The following is a 19,432-nucleotide window of genomic DNA, read 5'->3' as shown; positions in this document are numbered from 1 at the left end:
TAAAGACAAACTTTGAAATAGTTACGGAAAAATGAGGAAGCCTTTGACCCAAGATGTGTTTTTTACCAATGTTTTTGCTGTTGTTCTTCATCCAGGGTTGCTCATCTTCAAACATTATAACAGTGCTTCTGGACGCCTCTAGTATCTGTTGTCTTTATGGCACATCTTAGCCTAAATTGCACATGCAGTGATTCTATTTTTGACATGCAAGTGTTGTACTAAAAACAAATTAAATTTTTATTCATCTTATAAGTTTCATGACAGTTTCTAGTTTTGTCCAGGTCTTAATTTATGATGCAAATGCCATGATTCAAAGATGCCCCTTATAATAAGTTTACAATAATTTTTGTCCTTCGAATGCTTTGAGCATGAGAATAAATGAACATTAACTAATTAAAGTTCAGTAATTAAAGTTCTTTGATCATTAATTATAACAGTAGATAGTTTCAGTACTTCCTAAATACCCCACATGTCCTCTAGGTGACCACATCTACATCCTTACCCCACACGTCCTCTAGGTGACCACATCTACATCCTTGCCCCACACGTCCTCTAGGTGACCACATCTAGATCCTTACCCCACACGTCCTCTAGGTGACCACATCTACATCCTTACCCCACACGTCCTCCTGGTGACCACATCTACATCCTTGCCCCACACGTCCTCTAGGTGACCACATCTACATCCTTACCCCACACGTCCTCTAGGTGACCACATCTACATCCTTACCCCACACGTCCCCTCGGCGACCACATCTACATCCTTACCCCATACGTCCCCTCGGCGACCACATCTACATCCTTACCCCACAAGTCCCCTCGGCGACCACATCTACATCCTTACCCCACACGTCCTCTAGGTGACCAGGGCGGTCGGGTAGCCTAGTGGTTAAAGCGTTCGATTCCCGACATGGGTACAATGTGTGAAGCCCATTTCTGGTGTCCCCCGCCGTGATATTGCTGGAATATTGCTAAAAGCGGCGTAAAACCATACTCACTCACTCTAGGTGACCACATCTACATCCTTACCCCACACGTCCTCTAGGTGACCACATCTACATCCTTACCCCACACGTCCTCTAGGTGACCACATCTACATCCTTACCCCACACGTCCTCGAGGTGACCACATCTACATCCTTACCCCACACGTCCTCTAGGTGACCACATCTACATCCTTACCCCACGAGTCCTCTAGGTGACCACATCTACATCCTTGCCCCACATGTCCTCTAGGTGACCACATCTACGACCTTACCCCACACGTCCTCTAGTTGACCACATCTACATCCTTACCCCACACGTCCTCTAGGTGACCACATCTACATTCTTACCCCACACTTCCCCTAGGTGACCACATCTACATCCTTACCCCACACGTCCTCTAGGTGACCACATCTACATCCTTACCCCACACGTCCTCTAGGTGACCACATCTACATCCTTGCCCCACACGTCCTCTAGGTGACCACATCTACATCCTTACCCCACATGTCCTCTAGGTGACCACATCTACATCCTTACCCCACACGTCCTCTAGGTGACCACATCTAGATCCTTGCCCCACACGTCCTCTAGGTGACCACATCTACATCCTTACCCCACACGTCCTCTAGGTGACCACATCTACATCCTTACCCCACACGTCCTCTAGGTGACCACATCTACATCCTTACCCCACACTTCCCCTAGGTGACCACATCTACATCCTTACCCCACACGTCCTCTAGGTGACCACATCTACATCCTTACCCCACATGTCCTCTAGGTGACCACATCTACATCCTTACCCACACGTCCTCTAGGTGACCACATCTACATCCTTACCCCAAATGTCCTCGAGGTGACCACATCTACATCCTTACCCAACACGTCCTCTAGGTGACCACATCTACATCCTTACCCCACACGTCCTCTAGGTGACCACATCTACATCCTTACCCCACACGTCCTCTAGGTGACCACATCTACATCCTTACCCCACACGTCCTCTAGGTGACCACATCTACATCCTTACCCCACATGTCCTCTAGGTGACCACATCTACATCCTTACCCCACGAGTCCTGTAGGTGACCACATCTACATCCTTACCCCACACATCCCCTAGGTGACCACATCTACATCCTTACCCCACACGTCCTCGAGGTGACCACATCTACGTCCTTACCCCACACATCCTCTAGGTGACCACATCTATATCCTTACCCCACATGTCCTCGAGGTGACCACATCTACGCCCTTACCCCACACGTCATCTAGGTGACCACATCTACATCCTTACCCAACACCTCCTCTAGGCGACCACATCTACATCCTTACCCAACACCTCCTCTAGGTGACCACATCTACATCCTTACCCCACACGTCCTCTAGGCGACCACATCTACATCCTTACCCAACACCTCCTCTAGGTGACCACATCTACATCCTTACCCCACACGTCCTCTAGGCGACCACATCTACATCCTTACCCCACACGTCCTCTAGGTGACCACATCTACATCCTTACCCTACACGTCCTCTAGGCGACCACATCTACATCCTTACACAACACCTCCTCTAGGTGACCACATCTACATCCTTACCCCACACGTCCTCTAGGCGACCACATCTACATCCTTACCCCACACGTCCTCTAGGCGACCACATCTACATCCTTACACAACACCTCCTCTAGGTGACCACATCTACATCCTTACCCCATACGTCCTCTAGGCGACCACATCTACATCCTTACCCCACACGTCCTCTAGGTGACCACATCTACATCCTTACCCAACACCTCCTCTAGATGACCACATCTACATCCTTACCCCACTTGTCCTCTAGGCGACCACATCTACATCCTTACCCCACACGTCCTCTAGGTGACCACATCTTCATCCTTACCCAACACCTCCTCTAGGTGACCACATCTACATCCTTACCCCACACATCCTCTAGGCGACCACATCTACATCCTTACCCCACACGTCCTCTAGGCGACCACATCTACATCCTTACCCCACACGTCCTCTAGGCGACCACATCTACATCCTTACCCCACTCGTCCTCTAGGTGACCACATCTACATCCTTACCCCAAATGTCCTCTAGGTGACCACATCTACATCCTTACCCCACGAGTCTTCTAGGTGACCACATCTACATCCTTACCCCACGAGTCCTCTAGGTGACCACATCTACATCCTTACCCCATACGTCCTCTAGCTAGGTGACCACATCTACATCCTTACCCCACACGTCCTCTAGGTGACCACATCTACATCCTTACCCCACATGTCCTCTAGGTGACCACATCTACATCCTTACCCACACGTCCTCTAGGTGACCACATCTACATCCTTACCCCAAATGTCCTCGAGGTGACCACATCTACATCCTTACCCAACACGTCCTCTAGGTGACCACATCTACATCCTTACCCTACACGTCCTCTAGGTGACCACATCTACATCCTTACCCCACACGTCCTCTAGGTGACCACATCTACATCCTTACCCCACACGTCCTCTAGGTGACCACATCTACATCCTTACCCCACATGTCCTCTAGGTGACCACATCTACATCCTTACCCCACGAGTCCTGTAGGTGACCACATCTACATCCTTACCCCACACATCCCCTAGGTGACCACATCTACATCCTTACCCAACACGTCCTCGAGGTGACCACATCTACGTCCTTACCCCACACATCCTCTAGGTGACCACATCTATATCCTTACCCAACATGTCCTCGAGGTGACCACATCTACGCCCTTACCCCACACGTCATCTAGGTGACCACATCTACATCCTTACCCAACACCTCCTCTAGGCGACCACATCTACATCCTTACCCAACACCTCCTCTAGGTGACCACATCTACATCCTTACCCCACACGTCCTCTAGGCGACCACATCTACATCCTTACCCAACACCTCCTCTAGGTGACCACATCTACATCCTTACCCCACACGTCCTCTAGGCGACCACATCTACATCCTTACCCCACACGTCCTCTAGGTGACCACATCTACATCCTTACCCCACACGTCCTCTAGGCGACCACATCTACATCCTTACACAACACCTCCTTTAGGTGACCACATCTACATCCTTACCCCACACGTCCTCTAGGTGACCACATCTACATCCTTACCCCACACGTCCTCTAGGCGACCACATCTACATCCTTACACAACACCTCCTCTAGGTGACCACATCTACATCCTTACCCCACACGTCCTCTAGGCGACCACATCTACATCCTTACCCCACACGTCCTCTAGGTGACCACATCTACATCCTTACCCAACACCTCCTCTAGGTGACCACATCTACATCCTTACCCCACACGTCCTCTAGGTGACCACATCTACATCCTTACACAACACCTCCTCTAGGTGACCACATCTACATCCTTACCCCATACGTCCTCTAGGTGACCACATCTACATCCTTACCCCACACGTCCTCTAGGTGACCACATCTACATCCTTGCCCCACACGTCCTCTAGGTGACCACATCTACATCCTTGCCCCACACGTCCTCTAGGTGACCACATCTACATCCTTACCCCACACGTCCTCTAGGTGACCACATCTACATCCTTACCCAACACCTCCTCTAGATGACCACATCTACATCCTTACCCCACATGTCCTCTAGGCGACCACATCTACATCCTTACCCCACACGTCCTCTAGGTGACCACATCTTCATCCTTACCCAACACCTCCTCTAGGTGACCACATCTACATCCTTACCCCACACATCCTCTAGGCGACCACATCTACATCCTTACCCCACACGTCCTCTAGGCGACCACATCTACATCCTTACCCCACACGTCCTCTAGGCGACCACATCTACATCCTTACCCCACACGTCCTCGAGGTGACCACATCTACGTCCTTACCCCACACATCCTCTAGGTGACCACATCTATATCCTTACCCCACATGTCCTCGAGGTGACCACATCTACGCCCTTACCCCACACGTCATCTAGGTGACCACATCTACATCCTTACCCAACACCTCCTCTAGGCGACCACATCTACATCCTTACCCAACACCTCCTCTAGGTGACCACATCTACATCCTTACCCCACACGTCCTCTAGGCGACCACATCTACATCCTTACCCAACACCTCCTCTAGGTGACCACATCTACATCCTTACCCCACACGTCCTCTAGGCGACCACATCTACATCCTTACCCCACACGTCCTCTAGGTGACCACATCTACATCCTTACCCCACACGTCCTCTAGGCGACCACATCTACATCCTTACACAACACCTCCTCTAGGTGACCACATCTACATCCTTACCCCACACGTCCTCTAGGTGACCACATCTACATCCTTACCCCACACGTCCTCTAGGCGACCACATCTACATCCTTACACAACACCTCCTCTAGGTGACCACATCTACATCCTTACCCCACACGTCCTCTAGGCGACCACATCTACATCCTTACCCCACACGTCCTCTAGGTGACCACATCTACATCCTTACCCAACACCTCCTCTAGGTGACCACATCTACATCCTTACCCCACACGTCCTCTAGGTGACCACATCTACATCCTTACACAACACCTCCTCTAGGTGACCACATCTACATCCTTACCCCATACGTCCTCTAGGTGACCACATCTACATCCTTACCCCACACGTCCTCTAGGTGACCACATCTACATCCTTGCCCCACACGTCCTCTAGGTGACCACATCTACATCCTTGCCCCACACGTCCTCTAGGTGACCACATCTACATCCTTACCCCACACGTCCTCTAGGTGACCACATCTACATCCTTACCCAACACCTCCTCTAGATGACCACATCTACATCCTTACCCCACATGTCCTCTAGGCGACCACATCTACATCCTTACCCCACACGTCCTCTAGGTGACCACATCTTCATCCTTACCCAACACCTCCTCTAGGTGACCACATCTACATCCTTACCCCACACATCCTCTAGGCGACCACATCTACATCCTTACCCCACACGTCCTCTAGGCGACCACATCTACATCCTTACCCCACACGTCCTCTAGGCGACTACATCTACATCCTTACCCCACACGTCCTCTAGGTGACCACATCTACATCCTTACCCCAAATGTCCTCTAGGTGACCACATCTACATCCTTACCCCACGAGTCTTCTAGGTGACCACATCTACATCCTTACCCCACGAGTCCTCTAGGTGACCACATCTACATCCTTACCCCATACGTCCTCTAGCTAGGTGACCACATCTACATCCTTACCCCACACGTCGTCTAGCTAGGTGACCACATCTACATCCTTACCCCACATGTCCTCTAGCTAGGTGACCACATCTACATCCTTACCCCACACGTCCTCCAGCTAGGTGACCACATCTACATCCTTACCCCACATGTCCTCTTAGCAACCACACCATGTATTGTTCTATGTAGGACTTCCCCTAATTTTATATGGATTTCACCTGTGTTGGTTTATAGACATTGCAGCACATACCGTATTCGACATAATAAGCGCCCCGCTCTAATAAGCACCCACAGCGTTATTTGCTTATATATTGGCTAGTGAACAATCCCAGTTAGCACCCTTTCCGATTGATCAATGTACACAAGACTTATTTATTCGTGTATAATATGCACTCATTTGTTATATGCACCCTTAATTATGGGCAATTAAATTCTGGAAAAATATATCTGCCGTGTTTATCAATTCAGGCTGTCAGCATAAACCACAAATTTACAATTTTTCAACTTCATTTTTAATCTCACCAAAATTATATTCTAATAAGAGTCCCCTATTTCTAATTTTGAGAGCGCCCTGGGCGCTTATTAGCTCTGTTTTACCCATCTCTCCATGTTGTGTAATATGCTTTTACTGTTATACATTTGGTTGAGCTCTGAGTCACAGATTTAAGATGCATGTGTGGAGTGTAAATGGGTGTTGTCAGTACATGGAGTGACTATACATTTTATGGTTTCCACATTTGAATAACCACCCTACAAAATTTGATCAGAATAAAAAAGAAATGTATTAATGTGCATATTTGTTATGCACCAATTCCACACCCTAGAGCATGCTAAAAGTGCTACATTATTATGGATCATTGTGCACTCGAATTTTATTCTCAACTCCCTGGGGAGAGTGCAACCCAAGCTGCCTGCGAGACGCTAGATGGTCAAGTTACATCACCATCTCATCCTACTGGATCCCAATTCACTGCTGGGTGAACAGAGGATGATGTCAAAGTCACTTGCCTCAGTGGACACAAAGGGAGGGGTCCAAAATATAATAATTTAATTTAATACCTACAACATACTACATTTGGTTTTGAAAAGAGGTGGGGTGGGTGGATGGGGGGTTGGGGGGGACTGGTCCAGACCCCCTACCAGGCCTCTGGAACCGCCCATGAACTAAAGTCATATGAAAAAATCATGTGTTCTTTAACTTCATGTTGATGGTACTTATGCTTTCAATGACTGAAGATTCTGCCAAGTTTCATTTGAACAAAGATTTAAAGGGACTAGACAGATACTTTTTATTTCAGGACGAAACTAGTGCCAGTTAAAGGAAATGGAATTCTAGAAAAATCAATCTGTTGCCCATCACCAAGTACCTGTTGCGAATGTCTCTCAAAACACAATACATGGGAGACAACTCTGTCTGTACTATTTCATATGCCTTCTTTCATATGACTCTTGAGATTATTTCTGTGGCAGGGTGACGATTTCAGCAGCTGCACCAGTTGACATCAACACAACAATGTCACCTAGCAATGGTCACCATGGTGACGGATATGTTGACACAAAGATGTCACCACAGCCAGCTCCTAGAAAGTCAAAAGTGAGTATTTTTAACTTTTCCCTGAATGTGTGCGTCATGTAGTATTCTATCGTGACTTTTTTTCAATCTTGCTTTCTGATTGATCTGCCTGTACTATCAAATTATGTCCAACTTGACATTTGTCACTGGTTGATGTCAACTTGATAGCGTCACATCCAATCTAGTCAATTAAAACTAATAAATAAAAATATCATATCTTCGAATTTCTCTGAAAGAGTCATTTAAGTGGTCCTGCTGGAAATGTTTCTGAATTAATTTTCAGTATTTCTCCTTGTTTATTAAGACAACTCAGTATTGAAATTGTCTGAGGAAGATGTTCTTTGAAAATAACATGGTCATCAGCAAAGAAGTGATGGAGTAAGATGAGATAAGAGTGTCTCTTCCTGGGGTGAGATGAGACAGAGATGTCTTTACCTTGGGTGAGATGAGACAGAGGTGTCTCTTTACCTTGGGTGAGATGAGACAGAGGTGTCCCTTTACCTGGTGTGAGATGGGACAGAGGTGTCTCATCCTGGGGTGAGATGAGACAGAGGTGTCTCTTCCTGGGGTGAGTAGAGACAGAGGTGTCTCTTCCTGGGGTGAGATGAGACAGAGGTGTTTTTACCTTGGGTGAGATGAAACAGAGGTGTCCCTTTACCTGGGGTGAGATGAGTCAGAGGTGTCTTTACAGGGGGTGAGATGAGACAGAGGTGTCTTTACCTGGGGTGAGATGAGACAGAGGTGTCTCTTCCTTGGGTGAGATGAGACAGAGGTGTCTTTACCTTGGGTGAGATGAGACAGAGGTGTCTCTTCCTGGGGTGAGATGAGACAGAGGTGTCTCTTTACCTGGGGTGAGATGAGACAGAGGTGTCTTTACCTCAGGTGAGATGAGACAGAGGTGTCTCTTCCTGGGGTAAAATGATACAGAGGTGTCTTTACCTAGGGTGAGATGAGACAGGGGTGTCTCTTCCTTGGGTGAGATGAGACAGAGGTGTCTCTTTACCTGGGGTGAGATGAGACAGAGGTGTCTCTTTACCTTGGGTGAGATGAGACAGAGGTGTCTCTTTACCTGGGGTGAGATGAGACAGAGGTGTCTCTTCCTGGGGTGAGATGAGACAGAGGTATTTTTTACCTGGGGTGAGATGAGACAAAGGTGTCTCTTTACCTGGGGTGAAATGATACAGAGGTGTCTTTACCTGGGGTGAGATGAGACAGAGGTGTCTCTTTACCTGGGGTGAGATGAGACAGAGTGGAGAAGGCGTCACAGCCTGGTTTGGCATTGCTACTTGGGTTGTAATGTATAATGTAAGAAAATAACAATAAACAATATACGATTATTTTTTTCCCAATTTGCTTGCTACAGGCACTTAGTTGAACATCACTGACAGACCTTAGCATAATAGCCAAACAAAAACATTTACACAGAAATATCATTTCCTGATACAATGATATGTGGAAAATACAGAAAGTACTGGATATCATATGAATGTTTATGTAATACTGTACCGACATGTTGTTACTATGGAAACGTTGCAGAATAATATCATTTCTCTTGTGACACTTTCCATCAACTAATATTAATTGGTTTCCATAGTAACACAATGGGAGTTTCTATGTAGAATAGTGGTTTCAAATGAAACAAATAAATAACAGACTGAAGGTCACATCTGCAGCAGTAGAGACACAGATTAGATATTGATGTATGTTTTATATTGTTATTAGAAAAGAATATGACAACATTCTCTATGTGACTATCTAAATGGTAAATCTCTTTATTGCCACTGTAAACAGGATAAAGACACAGTAAGTAGGGTCATTATAGGAAAACAGTAGGAGTAAGTGCCACGCCCATCAGCCATGGCAACAGGAGACACTGTTATGTTGAAATATCATGTTTTTTCCATCTCATGGACAACGCCACAAAATGTATACCGTAAATACTCTGTTAAATTGTACGCATAAATCTTTGAATGTTTTAGTATGTTTGTTACTCTGTACACTAGCATTTATTTCTAGTCCTTGGAAAAATATCATTCTTTAAACTGTAAGTACACTGGCATCTGTCTACCTTTGTGTTCATCTGTTCAATTAGAAGTCAGGAAAACAAGGTGCTCAGTGAGTAGGTCTTGTTAATCTGTGTTTCGTCATCGGCAAAGCTCAGAAACCTTGTTTTTTCAGAGAATATTAAGAATGACAAGACTCACGTCAATTGGACAGCCAATAAGAAAGCTTGGATAAATTCAGCAGTGTTGGTATTTATGGAAAATGCGCCATCCTTTGCCCATGGACTAAGTCTTACTAGGTCTTAGCGCTATGATTGTCATGAGTCTGTGTTAAAGTATGGATTTATGATCATCTTAGTGCTACGACAGTCGTTAGTCTGTGTTAAAGTATGGGAGTTACGATCATCTTAGTGCTACGACAGTCGTTAGTCTGTGTTAAAGTATGGGAGTTACGATCATCTTAGTGCTACGACAGTCGTTAGTCCATGTTAAAGTATGGGAGTTAGCATCATCTTAGTGCTACGACAGTCGTTAGTCTATGTTAAAGTATGGGATTTACGATCATCTTAGTGCTACGACTGTCGTAAGTCCATGTTAAAGTATGGGAGTTACGATCATCTTAGTGCTACGACAGTCGTTAGTCTATGTTAAAGTATGGGATTTACGATCATCTTAGTGCTACGACTGTCGTAAGTCCATGTTAAAGTATGGGAGTTACGATCCTCTTAGTGCTACGACAGTCGTTAGTCCATGTTTAAGTATGGGAGTTAGCATCATCTTAAAGTGTCAAAGATCGCTTTGTGAAATGGGGCCCAGGTCTTTTGGAAAAACATTTTTAACAGCCAATATGTTAGGCCTGTACAGTTTCTTGCTTTTATGAACTTCTTGGTTGATACGTGGGCCAACAAAAAGAGACAAAAAGATACATTTGAAAATGAATTTGAGGTTAATTTCCCAAACCTCTTTAAACCTCATTTTATTTTTTCTTTGCAAAAAACAAACATTTACTTTTCTTCTTAATTACTATGAGGAACACAAACAGACATGCCATGCACATTGGCTTGAGTTACGAAGTACAAAACAAATTTTAATTAAGTCACATTTTACATCAAATATATTACTTTAAATTTTAAGATTATTTCCTTTGCAAAGGTTAGGTTAGGCTTATCATTACCAGAATCTGAACAAGTCTGGCCTTGGCTGAGTGTTAGTAGAAGAACGTAATTAGTTTTGTAGCATTATTGGAATAATTACGGTATGTATGCTACAAATAGTGTCTGATGGGTGTCAGCTGATATTGATTTATTCAAGGACAGTAATCACCTGCTGATAATTGTCTTACCTGCTTTGTTGATGAAGGGTGTTGAACAAAAAAACATATTTTCTGGAAATTGGAATATGTGGTTCCGAAGAAGATGAGACTACAGAGAGGCTGCCAGATGTTATAATAATAAATAATAGGCCATTTATATTGCACACATTTCCACACCACACAGGGGGGTGTTCTTACTTTGCCAGCAGCTATTGTTCTTGTTTAAAAATCAGTAGCCCGTGATACTCCCTACAACTATGGGGATTAACACTATAGACTGTTTCACTTTCACTGAATGACTACAGCCAGACTACAGCCTGTCTAGGTAGATATAACACAAAAAATGTATGTAGTAGTATAGGTTTTTATTAATTATTAATTAAAAATTCCATTTATGTTCAGATGTACAAATTTTCAAGAAAATTTAATACAATATAGCTTGCAAAATTTATGTCTGGCTAAAGCAAAATCACTTAGAGTCCGACAAGGTGGGATACAGCATCACCATACTCGATGGGCGATTTAACACCAGCTGCGAGCAGTCTCTTCTCTCTGTCTAGTTTGTCATCCAGCTGGCGGTACTGGGGCATGCTTAAGGCACTATTATTACTCCGGTCACTGGATCAGTGTGCACTAAACAATCATTCTCTGCTCCCTGGGGAGTATGCAATCCAAACAGAGTGTTAAGTGCTAGAAGGATAACAACCACATTGCCATCTCATCCTACCGGGTACCCACTCACTGCTGGGTGAACAGAGGCCCATTTCGAACAGTCACATGCCCAAGGAGACACGTACCACATGTGTTACATGTGCTTCAGTGTCAATCACTGGATTGTCTGGTCCTGACTTGATTATTCATGGACCGCCGTCATATAGCTGGAATATTGCTGAGTGCTGCTTTAAACAAACAAACAAACAAACAAATTTACCTGCCCACACACGTCATACTTCAGCCACTCAATAATGTACACGTAAACCATGTTTTTCCCTTTGTTGTTGTCGTCTGAAATTCACCTGCCTGATGCTTGGCATTAAGGGGATAAAACAAGGACTGGTCAGTATACTAAAGTGGGGTATCCATGATATACTGCAGCATGGTAACTCAGTGGGCTACCACTATAAAATACTGACACACACCCATTTTACCTCACCTAACCTTCTTTAGAAATTGGCTTAAATTACCAGTCCCTTAGAAAGTCCACTGTATTGAAATCAGTTTTATTTGTATATATGCTAGATTACCTCAAGCTCCTTACAGTGCTATCTTGCTCCCTAGAGAGAGGAGAATAAATGTGTCAAGGGCTGCACGGAGCTTTTTTGTGTACTGGTTCTTGGATGGCTATGCATTGCATTACCTTTAGCTGCTTTTTATTACTTTATTTTCACATCCACAAAATAAAATTAATATTAGTAAAAGCTGTTGATTACTGACCTTAAAGTTTTAAAATGTGATTAAGTAAGAAAAGAGACGGATTCTTTTGTGAACTTATTGATGAATCTATTACTAGTTGACAGCAATATTTTGCCCTTTTGTTCAATGCCCGATACCTTTAAGAGCGAGATATTAATGCAATATTATGTGATAAGGTAACTTTGAGAACATGTAACATGAGAATTGTTTGATAGGCATTACTTAGAAGCTGATGGATGACAAAGTAGACACAATTCCCCAGTCCCCCCCCCCCCCCCCCCCCCCCCCCGGAGTGGGAACATACTTGTGTCATGTTACATGTGTGAAACGACCATATTGATGAGGTTATGTACGGTCTCGTGTATTTGATATCACGTGGGGGTCTTGATGGGGTGTTACAAGTCAGTAATCAGTAAAATTTGGAGCCTATAGTCAGTAATTATGTTTTCATGTTAGTCAATGAAAAAAACCCTTGAATAGCGGACAAGCTGTCGAGTTGAATCTAAAATGTCAGTCTGTCTGTAGGGAAAAGAAAATTGAGCAGCTGATAGCATATCAGATTAACTAGTGTAATATGAAAGAATCAAGCAATCCCTAACTTCTTTTGAGTCGTATACAAAACTCTGGTTTTGTAGTGTCGTGTCTAGTTATACAGGACTTTATGAGATGCTAGCATGATTATGATAAACAGTAAAGTTTTAATTATTCTAAGCTGATTTGTGTTGACATTTTATGTAACATATGTTAACGTTTTTTGGGGTTGTTTTCTGCATCATCAGTATACCCCAGTATGTTGTGTGAACTGATGCTCTTGAACGCATCACATGTGACATCATGGATCCATAACTCAAGATGCACCATTTGTCTCATGCAGGATCAGCATGTAAAGTTTGGAAATCACGTGCGGCATATCGCGATAAGAATAGAGGCACTCTGTGGTGATACTTGACTGAGCGTTACTTTTGTTATTAAGGGGTACACATTGGAAACATCTCTTCTTAACGTACATACTTCTCTATATGTTTCTATTGTTCGAGACTCATGAAGATCCGGGGTAGAATAATAGGTCTTCAGCAACCCATGCTTGCCGTAAAAGGCCACTATGCTTGTCGTAAAAGGTGACTAACGGGATGGGGTGGTCAGGCTGGCTGACTTGGTTGATGCATGTCATCGATCCCAATTGCATGGATCAATGCTCATTATATCAATCACTGGATTGTCTGGTCCAGACTCGATTATTTACAGACTGCTGTTATATAGCTGGAATATTGCTCAGTGTGGCGTTAAACAACAAACCACAAACTATTGTTCAAGTTTCTTTTGGTGGTGAGTATTTATACTCATTAGGAATGTATACAGAAAATGTTCATTGTGAGTGAGTGAGTGAGTGAGTGAGTGAGTATGGTTTTACGCCGCTTTTAGCACTATTCCAGCAATATCATGGCGGGGGACACCAGAAATGGGCTTCACACATTGTACACATGTCGTGAATCGAACCCAGGTCTTCAGCATGACGAGCGAACGCTTTAACCACTAGGCTACCCGACCACCCCTGTGAGTCCTGTGGGCTTCAAAGTAGTATGGGTGTTGGAATCAATGAAACTCATCTTCTGAGTCAGCTTCTTATCATGTGCAAAGATTAATATGTTTTTACATGTGCCGCATATTGACAACTTGAGACCCCTGCAATCATAAGACCCCCAAAATGTATCACTGAGAGTCGCTTCGCTCGAAAATTGATAGACCCATGTAAATTCCTGTATTTATTTATTTTTAAGTTATATATTTGCTATTGTTTTAGTTACATTATATGTTGATATTCATGTTTGATAATTGATTCTTTTTACGACATTTGATTATTTGAGTGTAAGTTTACATTCAGTCTGGTTATTTAATTGAGGCTTACGTAGGTGTTAATCTAATACTCTGCTTGATAATATCTCAGGTTTACTGGGTTTTTTTTAGGCTGATTGAAAAATGTTTAACTTTCAAAACAATATAAGATAACTTATCATACCTGAGTGAGTGAGTGAGTGAGTTTGTTTTATCACCGCTTTTAACAGTATTACAGTTAAATCACGGCGTGTCAGCTTAATGTGGGAGGAAAGCCCGAAGTGATGCAGGTCTCAGATGTTTACCACTTCGGTGAAACCCACAAACATGAGTATGGTGCTGACAAACCTAGAAACAGAATCGGGCCGAACCGGGATTTGAACCCACAATCATGGGTTTCTGGCGTGCCCAAGGGACGCAACTCTGCATGGCAAATCGCGATGCCATAGACGACTGGGCCACCCGTGCTCCCTCATACCTGAGAATGCAAGAATATTGGGAACAAGTTGTTAGAAAAACGTCTCTTCCCCACAGTCTTACATGGCTACCTTTTTCAATAACACACTCAAACTACTTCAAGAATTGATACCCATGAACAGTACAGTTCCAGTATGCTGGTTCTATGGTGCCGTCTTGTTCAAGAAACTTGTCATCAGAATCATTATGCCACACATTTTTTATTTTTCGTTTCATGGGCCACTGCTCCTACTGAAAAGCAGCTGGAAAAGAAATGAATGAAACATTAAAATATTTATTTTTATAATGTCTCCCGCTAGTGATATAAACCCTCATATAAAAAATAAAATGTTATATATCAATTCCTACATCACTCATATAATCAGTGATTCAAGAAGCCAGCAGCAGTTGAAGTGCCAATAATGAAATGAGGCACATGTTTGTGAAAAAACTTTCATAATTGTTTTGTAAATCACACTAGGTATAGTGATGTTTTTGTTACTTTTCACATCAGCATCAAATGGATGTATTTGTCTAAAGTCAAGTTTTTTTACTACCTATGGCAATTAATCATTGTGACAAATTTTAAAAACTAGTTTAATATGTTGTTTCATAATGTATCTTTTTTACTGTATTTTTGTCATTTTCATGCATAAAAATACTCTTTTAAATCCACTTTTATGTGGTTTTCAAAGAAATAAGCCTTACCAGATATTGTGAGATTTTGAAATTATGGTAAATGTCTGTCAGTGCATACTCCATTGATTCCTCTTGACAGAATGCATGGTGATTTCCCATTACCCCCGACAGTTGAACACATTGGAAGAACACATTATCCGTTTCCGACGCAAATTTTCCCGAGCTGCTAATGATGATGAGCTATCAGATATCATATTGATCCATAGTGTTGTTCTGGGGGATTAGCTTGCACTGATGCCAGCATCCGATACAATACATCATCACTGGTGGTCACCTGGTTACACACAGGGGCACCTGCTGCTGGAGTGGGCAGTCACTGACCAATGGTCAGGATCAGGCAGTGGCAGCTGGTGCTAATTCCCTAATGACTGCTTGACTGATGTGAAGGTGGACGTGGAATGTGGATATTTACAATTTGTTTTTGTGATTTTGAACCATGGAGTTTCATTCATCAAATTTGGAGGATGAAAATGTTTCTAGTTTCTACTGATGTTATTTAATTGATGAGTTAATTGTTCTTTATGGAATCAGGACAGTGGTCAGTTTTACTCCACTGGGCAACTTGGGCATCAGAGGAGATTCTGAACAGGGAGTTTGTGGTGATTTGTGATTGACGACATGCTGCAGATGGCATATGTGGTTAGGTGTGATTGATGACCGCTATTGATGGACACGTGGTAGATAGCGCTTGTTTCTTTCAGAGACCATTAACGATGAAATGATGAGACGTACTGGATCCATAGTATTTTGAACAACTGCGGTAAGAAGTGACAAATTCAGAATGTTGAATTAAATGTCGACATTTAGTTGAACAGTTGAACTGATGGATGAATTGGATCAGCAGGTGGACACTTGTGATGCATTGTTCACAATTCCTATAATTACAATTGCACAGGAACCTTGTGATGGAACGGTTAGTTGAGATACAGAAACGTGTCGTGAGAGATGTAGAAATGTATTGACAGATGACTGTTGACTACACACCACTGATGGATGGGAATACGTCATGCTATTCAAACGGACATCATTTCAGGAATCGAAGCAAAATGGGGCAGTGAATTGATATAACAGACACCAGACATTGCCAACACCACTCATCTAATGGTTTTTGGTGACTTTCACTCATCGATCACTCACTGGATCCAATGATCAGTCACACTATAGAGAAACGGTCCTGATTGTTTACGACCTTGCTATCAGCGCTGATATAGACAGTCCGGAAGGGAATATAGTGGAATGGTATGGACTGTCATCAAGTCATCCAGTGTAAATAATGAAACCAGCGACTGTGTAATGGTCAGTAGTCATGACATCACCCGAATGACCTAATGGACATGTCAATCAATTATCCATAAGCATTCATATTGCTGACAATAGTATTGACTACAGTTGCTGAAGATGGTGTTGGATGGCTGTGTTGCTGTGAATATTTTTGTTTTTGGATAGTTCAGTGACAACTTACATTGCCCTTGCCGATATTTCCATGTGTGTCCTTGACCTTCAGGGAATGTGTCCGACCGCAGCGTTATGACATCATTTTGGTGACGCCGCTTCAGGCAGCATTCACTCACTCATTGATGAATTAGTGAAGTATATGCATTGAATAAGGATTGATCAGTGGCTCAAAATATCATCAAAGTGAAACCATGGTTACCGTCATTCGATTTGGTTAAATAATAGAAAAGACTTATTATTTCTGAAATATAACAAGGAACATTGAAGACAAAATATTTAGTTGTTGAGAAAAGACAAAATTGAAACCAGTTTTGCTGTTTAAATAAGTGATGTGACAGAAATTATCTATGCTGTTTCTATAACATGTAAGGTACTTTGAAGAAAAAAATATCAACCCTTGAAAATTGTGATCATGATGGTTATGTCATAAAAAAATCTTCACTGTTTCAAAATCATATGAGAATTTGCAGGTCTCAAGAAGAAAGTATCAACTGTTGAAAAATATGATCAAAGTGAAATTGTGATCTTTACCCAATTTGGTTTTGTTACAGAATATATCCTCGTGGTTTCGAAAAAAAATTGTATGAAACATTAGAGAAAAAATGATCACCAGTTGAAGATGAAACCAATGTTACCTTCATCCAATCTGGTTATATCATAGAAAAGATTTATGTAGTTTCTTAAAGATATCCATCATCTAGACTTACTCCTTGTGTAATGGGCTTCTCAAGGTCACGGCTGTGTTGTATGTGAGTGAGATAGGAGTGGGTGTTTCAGAAACTCTGATCATAAACAACCTTAATTAATCTTGATGTCCTTCCTGGAGTTAACGCAGTGTACAATAATCTCAGGATATGCTGCTTTTTGTGGATATTCTTAATGACTTCGCAGCAGGAAATATGATACACTGTGTATGCTTGGATGGATAGTATGTCGTTGGTGTCAGGATGAAGTTGGTTGTTGTTGATGTAGGAATGATACAGATACATTTGAGGGCAAGGACCTCTGATGTTAGTGATGTCTGAAGGACAGTCTGAAAGTACAAGAATCATTTGTTACTTAACACTGTTTGATTTATGGCATATCTTTCTGTGATAAGGTTTCATAACCGAGAGTGGAGTAGAAGAAACGATCTCAGCTTATTGACCATTGTCTGTAGACCCTGATGTTCCTTGCATGGATGTGTTTGTGGGGGAATGTCATCCTCTTGAATGATGCTGTGAAGACAACTCTTGCACTATGTCTGCAATCTCGCCTCAGTTTGGATGATGAAGCTGACTGTTCTTCCTCTGTTTGATGCAGCTTGGAATGGAAGATCAGTTGAATATAGTGACGAAATGTGTCATACATCGTGACAGGAGGAGAAACTGGGCGGTAGTTGTAGTCACACAAGATGAGGATAATTGATCATAACTGAGGATAATTGATGATTAGATCCTAGGTGATGATTTTAACTGATGATTAGATCCTAGGTGATGATTTTAACTGATGATTAGATCCTAGGTGATGATCTTAACTGATGATTAGATCCTAGGTGATGATCTTAACTGATGATTATGGTGATAACTTTATCTTATAATAACGTACGATTATGACGACAACTGATGATAACTGATGATGATCATTATGGTTATGGAGGAATCTGTCGTCAAGAAGCTCGGGAAGTTCTAGTCGTGGATCTATTCACAGCAAGCGATCACCAACTGGGCTACATCAGGACTTGGTATCCGTGTAATACCCCCATTGCTTGAAGGACATTAGCAGTGTTGAAGGATGGGCTGACTTTCAGTTCGTATCAGTCCAGCTTGCCATTGTGCTGACGACGGTGCCGACCACGGGGCCGACCATCTGGATGGTGGTGGTTTGGATGGAGGGATGTCTGTCTGTTGAGCCATTCCGCATCCCCAGGCCCACGGTCTACTCCGCAGCCGATGTTGCTTATAATGAACAGCATGAGAAGGTTTTTGTTATTATTATCATTTAAATATTATAAGTGTTACTATTGTCCTTTTTAAAATAATTCTTATTCTGAAAAAATATCATGTCATTTTTAAAACATTTTTATTTATCATTATTGTTTAATATATTTATTGTTGTTATTTACAAAAATCATTCTTATTATACAAAAATATTCTTATCATATTATTTAAAAAATATATTCATTATTTTGTTATTATTATTATTTTGTACAGATTAAAATTAACAAATGCAGCAAAGAGGCTTTGGGTGATCCTGGAACAGTCAGGCTGGTTAGGCTCATCATCAGCTCAGTGTCCTTTCCCCCTCTACACGCAGCCCAGGCAGCGAATGGGACTTCTCCCAGGAAGCACTGCCTTGTTGAACCCACCTAGAACTTTTCGGAGAATGTGAAGACTCCCCAACATTGTGCAGTACCCAGATTGTCAGAAGGGCTGTATTCCTGGCAGC

The 19,432-nt window shown here is 42.8% G+C and overlaps 1 protein-coding gene across 2 annotated transcripts in view; it reads left to right on the top strand.

The window, feature by feature from the left end:
- Nucleotides 1-19,432, top strand: part of LOC124152777 (whirlin-like) — a 64,217-nt gene that overhangs the window by 37,095 nt on the left and 7,690 nt on the right. For both annotated transcript variants that reach the window (XM_048389037.1, XM_048389035.1), the window contains one exon: nt 7,732-7,855. In XM_048389037.1, the coding sequence (XP_048244994.1) occupies nt 7,732-7,855 (124 nt within the window). The remainder of the gene's footprint in view (nt 1-7,731; nt 7,856-19,432) is intronic.

This window comes from Haliotis rufescens, unplaced genomic scaffold, assembly GCF_023055435.1.
Source record: "Haliotis rufescens isolate VD_foot unplaced genomic scaffold, xgHalRufe1.0.p SCAF_8, whole genome shotgun sequence".
Lineage (NCBI taxonomy): Eukaryota > Metazoa > Mollusca > Gastropoda > Lepetellida > Haliotidae > Haliotis > Haliotis rufescens.
Note: the sequence above shows the minus strand (reverse complement) of the source record. Positions and strands in the feature narration are given on the sequence as shown.